This window comes from Dromiciops gliroides, chromosome 4 (genome assembly GCF_019393635.1).
Source record: "Dromiciops gliroides isolate mDroGli1 chromosome 4, mDroGli1.pri, whole genome shotgun sequence".
NCBI classification, from domain to species: Eukaryota; Metazoa; Chordata; class Mammalia; order Microbiotheria; family Microbiotheriidae; genus Dromiciops; species Dromiciops gliroides.
In genome coordinates, this window is record NC_057864.1 from 301,568,676 (window position 1) to 301,581,822 (window position 13,147).

Genomic DNA, 13,147 nt, shown 5'->3' on the forward strand with positions numbered 1-13,147 from the left:
TTAAAAAAAACAAAAACAAAATTGATGAGTGAGATGAGCAGAACCAGAAGAACATTGTACACAGTATCATCAACATTGAGTGTTGATCTACTGTGATGGATTCTATTCTTCTCACCAATGCAATGGTACAGAAGAGTTCCAGGGAACTCATGATAGAAGAGGATCTTCAAATCTAGGAAAAAAAAAAAGAACTGTGGAATATAGATGATGAATGAACCATACTATTTCTTTTGTTTTTGGTGCTGATGATTTTCTACTTTGAGGTTTTTCATCATTGCTCTGATTTTTCTCTTATGACATGACTAGTGCAGAAATATGTTTAATGTTATTATGTATATATATGTATATATTTATATATATGTGTACATATATATGTGTGGGTATATATATGTGTGTATGTGTATATATATATATATATATATAAAAACCTATATCAGATTACCTGCTGTCTAGGGGGGGAGGGGAGGGAGGGAGAAAAATCTGAAATTGGAAAGCTTGTATAAACAAAAGTTGAGAACTATCTTTACATGTAACGGGAAAAAAATAAAATACTTTATTAATTAAAAAAAAAGATCATTTAGTCTAGTCCTTTTATTTAAGTGTGTAAAGCAACTGAGGCATAGGGAGGTTTACTGATTTTCCCCATAATCTCATCAGTAGTGGAGAGCAGAGACAAGATTCAAAGCCAAGTGCACCACTGTCTACAATCCATCACTTTTTCCAACAAGAAATGTTTTTAAGTGCCACGCCAAATAAAGTGACCTTGCTTCTCTTGGTTTACCCAGATCTTACCCAATCTCCATGACCCGGCTTAAGTTGCACCTCCTTTTCCTATTCTATTCTTAAGTATTTAAAATATGACACATGTTTGAACACACACATGCACTGTCCCATACTGTTAGCTATTAGCTTTAAATCGCAAATGAGACTATAAGCAATTTGACAAGAAGGACCTCTCTATTTCTTTTCTCTCCATGATATCCTGTACTAGGGATGGGCATATGAGCCACATTTGATAAGTTCTTATAGAATTCAGTTTCCCTGTATTTGCTTTTCTGAAAGATTATGGGGGGGAAATCTTAAATTGTATTGTCAAGAGCCCTAGAATCAGAGAATCCTGGTTTAGCTACTTACTAACTTACTACCTGTGTGAACCTGGTTAAGTCACTCACTCTGGAGCTCAGTTTCATTATTTATAAAATAAAACTGAATATGGAGTCAGAAAGCCTGAGTTCAAATGTGAGGTTTGTCATGTATTACCTTGGACAAGTCACTTAGTTTAGGGCCTTGTTTCCTCATCTATAAAATAACAGAGCTGGAGACTGGGTGTTTAATGCATTTAAGTTGGCTTCACACCTACAACAAATACCTACCACAAGCTTAATAAAAGTTAATTGATTTAAAAATAAAAGGGGGGCTTGGATCAGACAACCCCTCTATGATCTTATAACAAGATTATCTTGATGGTGTCTTGTTTCCCTAAATCTTAAGAACCTACAACCCAATCTACTATAAAAAATTGCTCTCAGTATCTATTATCATGTTAATTAGGTCCACCACAAAGAGTAAATCTAAGAACCTGGGTTCAGATCCCACCTTTGACACTTTTACCTGTGTGACTTTGGGCAAGTCACTTTAAACTCCCTGGGCCTCATTTTCATCATCTGGAAGAAATGAGATAGTTGGACTATAGGTATGACTTCTGAGGTCCCTTCCAGCTCTTTATGATCCTATGATCTAATTGCAAATGGTGACTAGCTGATTTGTGGCAAAACTTACTCTTCCTAGATTCTATTCCTCCCAGTCAAACTTGCCCTTATCTCTTCAAACCCCTAATGCTTCCTCTACTCCCTCCCAGTAGCTGTTCTTGCATCCTATTTTACTGAGAAAATGGAGCTTGTTTTCCATGAGCTCCCTGTTCTTTTCCTCACTCCATATATCACAATTCCTCTACCTTACCCCCACCCATCCACTCCTCCTTTACTTCCTGAAAGGAAAAGAAGCTCCTCCTCCTTGTCACTGCCAACCTTTCTACCTTGATCCTATCTCCTCAAGGAGCTTGCTTTCTCATCTTTGAACACTTCCCCCATCAAATGAATGGCTTTTGTCTACAAACATGCTCAGATCTATCCCATCTTCCCATCTGTAAAAACAAAACATGCAGAAAACCCCTTTATTTGGCTCCACTATCCCCTCAAACTACATGGTATATCCCTCTTCTCTTTTATGGCCAAACTCTTAGAAAACACCACTTGCACTTGATGTCTCTTCTTCATCACCCATACTTCTCAATCCCTTGCAATCTCCCTTAAAGTTCCCAAATTCAACTGAAAATGTTCACTCTGAAGCTACCTACAATCTCTTAACTGCTAAACCGGACATTCCTTCTCAGTTTTCATCTTCCCTGACCTCTCTTGGCAATTTTTGAAACTCCTAATCATCCCTACCCCCTTCTTCTGAATGCTTTTTTATATTAGTTTTTTTTTTTTTCCTGTGACGCCACTCTATTCCTGCTTCTCTTCTTACCCATCTGCCTTCTTCTGTAAATCATCATGGATCTTAATACAGATCTCCCCTTGAGCTCTGTCCTGAGTCCTCTTCTCTCTTATTTCTAAACAAACTCTTTTAGAAACATCTTTAGCTCCCACGGATTCAAGTCACATCTAAATAAATGAACTTACACATCTAAGTAACCAAACCTAATCTTGCTCCTAAACTCTAGCTATGTATTATCACTGCTGCTGGACATCTCCTCCTGAATTTGTTGTAGCGAACTCAGACTTAATATAATCAAACTAAAACTCATAATTTATACTCCTTAAATCTGTGCTCTTTGGTTGAGGGTATCATGTCCCTCTCATCCTCCAGGTTGGTAACCTTAAAATCATCCTCCCTCTCTCTCTCTCTCTCTCTCTCTCTCTCCTCTCTTCCTCCACATCCTACTAATTGCAAAGTTTCGTTGATTCTACCAACAACACATTTATCTCACTTTCTTCACTCATACAGCAACACTCTATTTCAAGCCCTCATCACTTAGGAGCATAGATTTAAAACTGAAAGGGACTTTAGCAGCCCATCCAATCCACATCCCCCACATACCTTTCTTCAGTTGAGAGAAGAAAAGAGAGGCCAAGTGATTTTCCCAGGGTCTAGATGACTAGTAAGTATTAATATTAAAAAGGATTAATAGTAAGTATTAATATTAATATTGACCAAATCCCTATCCTTTATGCTATGCCTATCTCACCTAGTCTCCCTGTTTATGATCTCTTTTAATCTATCTTCCAAATAGATGCCAAAATAAATACTCCTAAATTAGCATATAACCCACTCACTCAGAAGTTGGTTTACCAGTGGCTATAGGATAGAAAACAAACTCCATAACTTGGTATTTTAGGCCTTCCACAATCTGGTTCCCACCTACCTTTCTAGACTTATTTCATACTATTCCCTCATTAGAAATGCTATGTCCCACTCAATCTTTTCTACTTCCATTCCATTCCACCTCCTTCATCTGTCCATTCAAAGAAACCATTCTTTATGCTTAGAAAACATTACCCTTTACCTCTGCTTCTCAGTATTCCTTTTCTTCCTTTAAGACTCTCAGGTACCAACTCTTCTGTGAAGATTGCCCAGATGGACTAATTAGTTATTACTTTTGCTCTCTTCAATTTTCCTTGTTATTCTTACATACATGTTGTATTCTCTATATACATACACCTCCATTAGAATCTAAGTTCCTTGAGTGTAGGGGCGATGTTCATTTTTGTCTATACTGCCTCATTATTTAGCAAACCTCTCGGAATACAGTGGACACAATCGATATTTGTTGGATTGAAGAAGCCCAAGGCAATGAAAAGCAATAAGGGAGATTTTCTAAGTCTTAAGGCAAACACCTCAGCAGTGTGTGAGGCTGAAAGTTCTTGCTCCACTAGCAAGCTAGTGATTCTAGGTGGTGAAGGAGAAGAGGGAGTACATGCCAGATTTGGGGGCAAAGTCATGGAAACATGAACTGCTTAATGAGTTCCAGTGACTCTAGGAACAAATACAGAATCTCATGCCTGACATTTAAAGCTCCTTCCTACCTTTCCAGTCACTTTACTCCCTTACACACATTCTGCAAACCAGCAAAGTTCCTCCCATGCAAAACTTATCTCAGATCCCCATGCCTTTGTCCTTTAGATCTGGAATGCTGTGACCTCTCAATTCTACCATTTTAGGTTCCCTGGATGAATTCCTTCAAGACTCACCTGAAATCCCACCTTGAGAAGGAAGCCTTCACCAACCCCCCTGGATTACTTGTGCCTTCCCCTCTGAAATTTACAACAGCATGTATCTACTCTCTATCTTTTATCTCTATGTTAACAAGCTGTTTCCCACATTACAAAGTACACTTCTTACACAGTACAGTGTCTGGAACATAGTAAACCCTCAATATGCCCTTGTTGGCCAGGTGGCTTGACTGAGATGGAATGTCATGGTTGAAAAATAGGCCATTTGGTTGGAGCAGTGAAGACCTTAGAGGTTCTAACTGTGTGATAGGCCTGGAAAGGAAGCCTGCAGCAAAATTGTCAAGAACTCTAAATGTAAAACAAAAGAGTCTGTCTTTTATCCCAGAGGCAGTAGAGAGCCACTGGAACTTTTTGACTAAGAGCAAATTTTTTGTATTATTTTAAAATTATATTATGTATCTGGGAGGACTCTGGTGAAATAGAATAAACACTGGCTTTGTAATCAGAAGACCTGGGTTCATATTTCTGCTTTGCTACTCACTGACTGTGTAACCTTGGACAGACAAATTGTTTAATCTCTCTGGGCCTCAGTTTCCTCATCTACTAAAGGAAGGGGTTGATCCAGATCAGTGTTGTCAAATCCAAATAGAAACTGATCCACTAAACTGTACAGAAGGATTCTTGCAAGGGGCATACTTATTTAGAAAACCACATGTTAATATTATCTGTTTTATTGTTTATTTTGTTAAATATTTCCCAATTACATTTTTTTTTAGTGAGGCAATTGAGGTTAAGTGACTTGCCCAGGGTCACACAGCTAGTAAGTGTTAAGTGTCTGAGGCTGGATTTGAACTCAGGTACTCCTGAATCCAGGGCCAGTGCTCTATCCACTGCACCACCTAGCTGCCCCCCAATTACATTTTAATCTGGCATCGGCCAAACTTGGGAGCCCAATTGTGGGCTACAAGGGCTAGTTTGATATTTCTAGTCAAAAGGTCCCTTCCTGCTCAAAATTTGACCCTAATTTGATAATGAATGGCAACGTGTCTCAGCTCATAGACCTAAAAATTATAAACACATTAGATTAGATAGATGATTGGTATATAGATATATAGATATAGAATCAATAGATGATAGATTAGATAGATAGATAGATAGATAGATGGATAGATGATGGATTAGACAGATAGATAGATGTATGTAGATAGATAGATGATAGATAGATATTGAATTTGTGATTTCATTCCATTTGGAAACTACCGGATGAGGAAACTCCCTCTACCACTTTAAATCAATACCTTCCCCACAACTTATATTCTTAAGAGAGCTGCCTAGAACAAGAAGAGGTTAAGTGACTTGTCCAGTCACACACAAAAAATATATATCAGGGATGAGACTTGAAATTTCAGTGTATTTACACATAATATGTGTACATATATACACACATGTATATACAAAGAAAGTGTACAAATAATTTTGTGTGTATAAATAATACAGATGCACATATATGCACACACAAAAAATTATTCAATTCAAAATAAGCAGGCTCTGATTTTTAACTTTCTTTCCCGTTTTATATTCAGATTGATCCACGGTGTGACAAGTAGAGCGGCACCTAGGCTGTTCCTGATCCAGCTGTCTCTCACACTCGCACACACGTTTTCCAAGGCAGCATCCCTGCCCTCACATGGGACTGCAGCAGCAGCCTGGGCCCCACAGGGGGAAAAGCTTAACAGAGAAAAAGTAAAGTATGGTGGTGCTTGGAAGAGAGAGAGGGAGGGAGCAAGGGAGGACGCAAAGGGAACCAGACAGTAAAGTATCTCCGCAGGGGAGGGAAGAAAGAACTGATGAACCAAGGGGGATTGGGGGAGGGAAGAAAAAAAAAAAGCCTCAGTTTCTACTAGAGAGGGAGAGCGCGAAATTGAGGGCGGGAAAGAGAGCTTGCAGGCACTGTCCCTTCCCTACTCCAAGTCTCGAGCTCCAACCCCTGATGCTGGGCTGCAGAAACGGCACCGTTCAGCCTTCCATGTTAACTCTGCGGCTTCTGCAGCGAGCCCTAGGGGAGCGTCTCCTTCTCCCTGAGGGCTCAGGCCCAGACTGACACGCACCAGAGTGGGTACATACGGGTCTGTCACACAAGAGGCGAAGAGGAGGAGGAGGAGGAGGAGAAGAAGGAGGAGGAGGAGGAAGAGGAGGAGGAGGAAGAGGAGGAGGAGGAGGAGGAGGAGGAGGAGGAGGGCGCAGCTGATTTTTAAATATGGCTTTCCCCTGCTCGAACCTGGGAGCCAACCCCGCGCCCAGAGCGGGCGGCTGGGGGCGCAGGGCGGCCAGCAAGAGACCGCACATCTGGAGGGACTTAATCCTCCCCTCCCTCCCGCCCCCCACATCTGGGTCTCGCTTTTTTTGTTTGCATTTGTTTTCCCCCTCCCTTTCTCCCCTCCACCCCATACCAACCACAAGCTGGTAGTTTGCAAAGGAGGGGAGTTAGGGAGGGGGAAGAAGATGGTAAGAGATCTCCCCAAAGATTTAGGGTTGTCGGTGTGGGGAAAGAACCCAGGAGCCCTCCTCCCCCATGGTGCAGAGAAAGTGTCGAGCCCTCGGAGAAGAATCTGGGAGTGGAAGAGGCAGCAGGGAAAGAAGGAGGGAGGAGAAGGATGGAGATCTGCAACAGGCAGAGACACAAATGTGGACCCCACAATCCCGGGCTCTTGTAGTCACGCGTGTTGGCGACAGTGCAATGTTTAACCACAGAACCATTTATTTCAGCACCGGGATTCGGGAGCCCATCGCCAAGCTCTAAAAAGAGCCTATGGAAACCATCCCGGGGCTGCAAGGCTTACCTTTCTCTTCGGCATAATGTCCCCTGTTTGGGCTGCAAAAAAGTAATGCAATGGAGCTGGAGGTGCTGCTGCTGCGGCGGCGGCGGCGGCTGGTGCTGCTGCGGCTACACAAGCGCAGGGCACTCACAGGCGGCGGCAACCAGCAACGGGGACTCTCGGGTGACCCACACCGACCGACCGCAGCTCTCCCCCCCCCCCCCCGCCCCAGTCACTAGCACACCCTCACACTCACAACACCTCCAATAACGCTACAAGCTAGCCAGCCACTCGCTCCCATTGGCTACCGCCGCGTTCTAAATTCCAGGACGGGGAACGCCCACCTCCACAGAGAGCTCGGAGCTGTTGTACTCTCTGGGCAAAGGCTGGGGCAGTCTACTTGCTACCCAACGCCTGCCCTGGCTACAGAGCATGCCCGGTTCAACTTGTAGCCCGGTACGGAGCGAGGAGTTTCACTATGCGGATGCCAGCTTCCCTGGGTTTCAACGGCCTGGAGAGACTGTGGCCATGATGGGGAGGAGTAGAGAGCAAGTATGGAGACGGAGATTATAGAATGTAAACATCTATGGGGCAGGCAACAAGTCTCTACAGCCCCCATCCCCTGCAGGAAATAAGGCAACAATTATTAAGATCTTGCTACTTGCAAGATTTTCGATAGATCTATGATGGAATCCTCGGTTCTACTCTTCACTCTGCTATTGACTAGGTCTGTGACCTTGAAAAAGTCTCCTAGAATCACGACCTGGAAGGGGGCCTGAGAAATCATTTAGAAACCAATCTCCTCAATTTATAAATAAACGAAACAAACAAGAAGCCTGTATTAAGAGCCTATTATATGCCAAGCACCATGCTAAACTCTGGGAATAAAAATATAAGCAAAGTCTTAAACTTTACATTCTAACTGGTGAAGACTACACATAAAGGACAGTGGTGGCCAAGGGAGGAGTGTCCTGGGTAGTGTTAATTTGATTACCGTTTTAGGAGCCAGTTAAGAGGGGATGGGAGTTGGGGGTGGGAGGAGGGCAGAAAGACACAACCACATTGTCATGGGATGGCAATGCATGAAGATGGCAGGGCCCTAAAGTGGGAGTTTGGAGTGGTTTTAAAAAGTGGTTAAGTGACTTATCTAAGTGTAAAGAGAACTGAGATTTGTTCACAGGTCTTCTGACTCCAAATACAGGTCTCTCCATTGCACCATAGGGTCATGCTGTACTTTATGCTTCTTGGAGATATATGTCTATCCCCTGAAGGGAATGACCAGATAATCTTTTTGCTCCCTTCCAGCTTTAAGATCCTATGTGAGACTAAAAGGGATCCATACTACAGTTAGAGGCTAGAATAAGGAAGAACAGGTTGGAGGGGGTTGGGGCGTATGAGTGTTAAGGACCCTGACACAATATTAACTTTTTGAAAAGGTGGGAAATTCCTCAATGTCTCTAAATCTCTATCAAACTCAGGTATATGAACTCTTAGTGAATTATCAATCAATGAATGTGGTGTTACCAAATGTGTGTTGAAAAGGACAACAAGGACTAATAATCCAAGACATACTTAAACAGAGATGCCTCCTTCAATAGAATAAGTTGTCCAACTTTTGCTTGAAGAATTGAAGTGAAGGAGGAATCCACTACTTCCTAAGCCAGCCCACTCCCCTTTGAGATAGTTTTAATTGTTAAGATTTTCTTTATGTCAAACCTAGATTCACATTATTGCCACCTCTAACTAGTGTTTTTAATTCTACCCCCTGGAGCCTAGCAGAACAGGCTTACTTTCCACATCACAACCTTTCAAATACTTGAAGGTGGCTCTGATACCCTTCTCACTTCCATGACATGAACCCAAGGCCCTTCACCATTCTAGTTGCCTTCCTTTCCACATTCTCTGGCTGATCAATGTCCTTCCTAAAATGTAGTACATCATGACTGGCATATAAATGCTTGTTAACTGATTTATTACTGGCTGGTACCCATAACTAAACACAATACTCCAGATGTCATCTAACCAGAGGGAGTAATATTCACTAAGGCTAAGTCAAATGTAAACTTTATCAAGGGGACATTATCAATGTTAGCACAAAATTTTAAGTGGGGCAACAAAGGCTTATAACAATGATAATTTCAAGTCATAAAGTCAGCAAACTGACTTGTGCTAGGCATTATACTAAGTGATAGAAATGCAAAGGAAAGCAAAAAGCAGTCCCTGCTCTTTAGGGACTTACAGTCTAATGGAGGCAACAAAAAAAGATGTATGTGAGATTATAGCAGAGAGAAGATACTAAGATTTAGGAGGACTGGGAAAGACTTCTTTTCAGAAGGTGGAATTTTAATTTCTTTCCTTGTCAAAAAGTTAAATTTACAATGGGAGTTTTTACAATTTAAGGGCATGGTAGAAAGAGGATGAACTCCTGTTAGGATATACCTGCGCACAAATACTAAACTCATGTATGTAACAAAGCACATTGGCTCAGAGATAGTTCAGAGCTCCCTCTTCCACTAAGGGGTTCTAGCTCTAGATTCATTCTTGAGGGAGTCTGACCTCTTTTACTCATTGTATTTGGCTCTTTATAGCACCTGTTTCCCCCACCCTCACCCGAATCCCCAGTTCTAGGGAAAGTCACTTAAAGATCAGGTATGGCCCTGTCTAAAGTTTTTCCAAAAGGTTTTAACAGGGCATCTTTTCAACAGGTATAGACGGTTGTTTATTGCAACCATACAAAAGAAACGTTTAAAGTGTTGTATTGACAAAAGATGACATAGGTATGTCATAATCCTTGGAAAGTGAAAAGGCTTGGTTTCCTGAAAATATGTATTTTTATATTAGTTATGTTCATGTTGTCTTACCCACTAGAATGTGAGCACCTTGAGGGTAGGGACCATGATTTTTGTCATTCTTTGTATTCTCAATCTTTAGCATAGTCCCTGTCACATTTTGTTTATCAACTGTTTCCAACTTTCCATGACCCATTTAGAGTTTTCATGGCAAACTGGAGTTATTTGCCATTTCCTTCTCCAGCTCATTTTCCAGAAGAGGAAACTGAGGCAGAAAGGGTTAGGTGACTTGTCCAGGGTCACATGGCTAGTGTATGAGAACAGATTTGAACTCAAGAAGATGAGTCTTCCTGACTTCAGGCCTGGCATTCCATCTATTAAGCCACCTAGCTGCCCTGTCACATGGTAAGAGTTTAATAAATGCTAGTTGACTAACTGACCCTAACCCCAAACTCCTATACTTTCCCTAAGAAGTTGATACTTAAAAACAACAAAAAAATATGAAATATTTTCTGGGATTGCTGAAAACCATTTTACCTTCCTTCACTTTAGCTTTGTACCATGTGAACAACTCCCTCAAGGTCCATATAGTACATAGCTTGTACTCATTGCCCTGGTGGTGGTCATCTTCTTCTCTGAGAAGCATTTTTGTAGTCACAGGAAGCACCTCATCCTTCCGGCCATAGAAAGTTTTCAGTGACTCCAGACTTCTCAAATTTGTGAGCAAGCTGCCAAAGCTAGAACCACACATTTCAGAATTTCTGTTTAGTCATCTGTGCTCCAGAAAAGAAACACAAAGCAGGAGAGGCAGCTAGGGCTCACCTAGCCAACAGAAGGGCTCAATGCCATATGTAAGCAGCCAACATGTTTGCGGGAAGGGGGATTGGTGAGAAGGGGAAGAAGAAAACCCCCATCTACTCTCTCCCACATGAAATCTAAGGGTAGAAGCTCAGAGTCCCCATACAACTTGCAGATGGGGAGAGAAAAATTTAAAGAGAGCTGAATCACCTTTTCTTTCTTTCTTTCTTTTTTTTGGTGGGGCAATGGGGGTTAAGTGACTTGCCCAGGGTCACACAGCTAGTAAGTGTCAAGTGTCTGAGGCTGGATTTGAACTCAGGTACTCCTGACTCCAGGGCCAGTGTTTTATCCACTGCACCACCTAGCCGCCCCCAATCACTTTTTTAAAAGTCTCCTGATTGGGCTGTTCTTCCTAGCTCAGCAATTTTCATCTATTTTCTTTGATGTGGTACTCCTCCCACCGTGTGGAAGAGGGGAGGAGATACATAAAGACCATCTGAAAGCTTCTGATTGTGCACATCCTTTCCATCAGGGTGGATAGAAAGTTGAACTTGAACCAGTAGGACCTGAGTTCAGATGTGACCTCAGATATTTGCCAGCTGTGTGACCCTGAGCCTCAATTTCCTCAAATGTGAAATGGGAATAATAATAACAGCTTTGAAGTTAAGACAAAATGAGATATTATTTGTAAAGCACTTTGCAAACCTCACAGGATTATATAAATGCCACCTATTATTGTGATCAGGGGGCCCACTGGAAAGGGCCAATCACCAGAAATGCTCCATGGGGAGTTCTGTAGGCAGAGCAGATGGGAGGGAAGTGGGGGGGTTCCTCTGATTACCCCAATTATATATAATTATTTCCAGTACTTAAACTTGGGTAGAGCTGATCTTATTTATTCATTTGTTTATTCATCTTGAAAGAGCTCTATGAATGCAGTGCAGATGGGTTCTACTGAGATGGAAAGACTGAAAGTATGAATCCCTTTAGAAATGGCACTGTGGGGGCGGCTAGGTGGAACAGTGGATAAAGCACCAGCCCTGGAGTCAGGAGTACCTGAGTTCAAATCCGGTCTCAGACACTTAACACTTACTAGCTGTGTGACCCTGGGCAAGTCACTTAACCCCAATTGCCTCACTAAAAAAAAAAAAAAGAAAAAAAAAAGAAATGGCACTGTGTACTTTCCAAGGACTAGCCTAGCTAAGCTCAGGGAGGCTTAAGAGGGGGCTAAATTATTTTTAGCTAGAGAAATGATCAAAGACCATCTACTAAATTATACGGGGTGGAGGAAGTGTGAGGTTGTAATGTGTGTTAATGGAGAGAAGTATTGCATCAACAAAATTACAGAACCTTGAATTATGGAAGTATATAATTATTTGTAATTATATAATTAATAATGACATGTCATTATTTCATACCATATTATATTATTAACAATATAATACTACTTCATGTTTATATAGTGCTTTAAGGTTAAACAAAGTACCTTGTTCCCAACAATTCTCTTACATAGGTAATAGGAAATATTATGAGATAGATTAGTTTTTGTACCACACACACACAGTCAATCATCAAGACCCAAACTAGAAACTTTTCTCAGTTGTTAGGATGTGCCAGAACTTGTAGTCCACTTGGACAGCTTTAGAGAACAGAGGGTTACTTCCACACCATTATAATAAAAGAGAATGGGACTTTTATGTAGGGCTATGTCTTATGCCTAGTTTGAAATAGAAAGATTGTCATCTAATACAAGGAGCTTCCATTATGCATAAAAAATAGATACATAAATAAGCATGAAAAGGTTTTTCACACTATCAAAAGCAGGGTCAAGGGAGAGATTTCCACTGCAGGGTCATATCTTATCCCTAAACACATAATGGTTAACTTTTACATTTAGTTGTATATTTTAAAATTTATTCTTTCATTCATTTATTTTCTAATTTATTCATCCATCAATTTACTTAGCTATTTATCTATTCATTCATCCATTTGTTTGTTTATTTACTTATCTATTGGTATGAGAAACCACAAATCTCTATTATGTATAATTTGTTTTATTTTGTTTTTTTAAGTATAGTAGAGGAATGGCCAAAGAGCCCAGTCCTTTTGAGCATGTTCACTGAGGGCAGACTGATGCATTTCCCTCTTCCCTCCCCCTAGCCCTCATAGATTTCAAAGAATATGGAGACATTTAGTAGCTCTTTCCTGAAGGCAGGAAAAAATGCATAGAGTTTACTTTGATGGGTTAGTGTTTTTTGAATGTACAGCCAATTCCAACTCAGTAGCCAATCAACAATCCTTTTCTTCACCACACAGAAAGGAGAGAGGAAATTATTATTGAATACTTGCACATATTCCAAAGTTCATATGGTGGACTGTATAAGACAGCCCCACTGTGCATGCTTATAAGGACTCATTGTCCAGTCCCTCAGTAATAGAGAATAATAATAGTAATAACTAGTATTTTATAACACTTTATGGTTTGCAAAGCATTTAACAGATATTATCTCAC

General features: G+C 41.1%; 1 protein-coding gene across 3 annotated transcripts in view; it reads right to left on the minus strand.

Annotated features, from left to right (window-relative positions):
• HMGN3 (high mobility group nucleosomal binding domain 3) overlaps positions 1–7,260 on the minus strand; it is a 67,205-nt gene extending 59,945 nt beyond the window's left edge. For all 3 annotated transcript variants that reach the window (XM_043963540.1, XM_043963539.1, XM_043963537.1), the window contains exon 1: positions 7,073–7,260. In XM_043963540.1, coding sequence (XP_043819475.1) covers positions 7,073–7,087 — 15 coding nt within the window. In that variant the 5' untranslated portion in view covers positions 7,088–7,260. The remainder of the gene's footprint in view (positions 1–7,072) is intronic.
• Between the last annotated feature and the right edge of the window lie 5,887 nt (positions 7,261–13,147).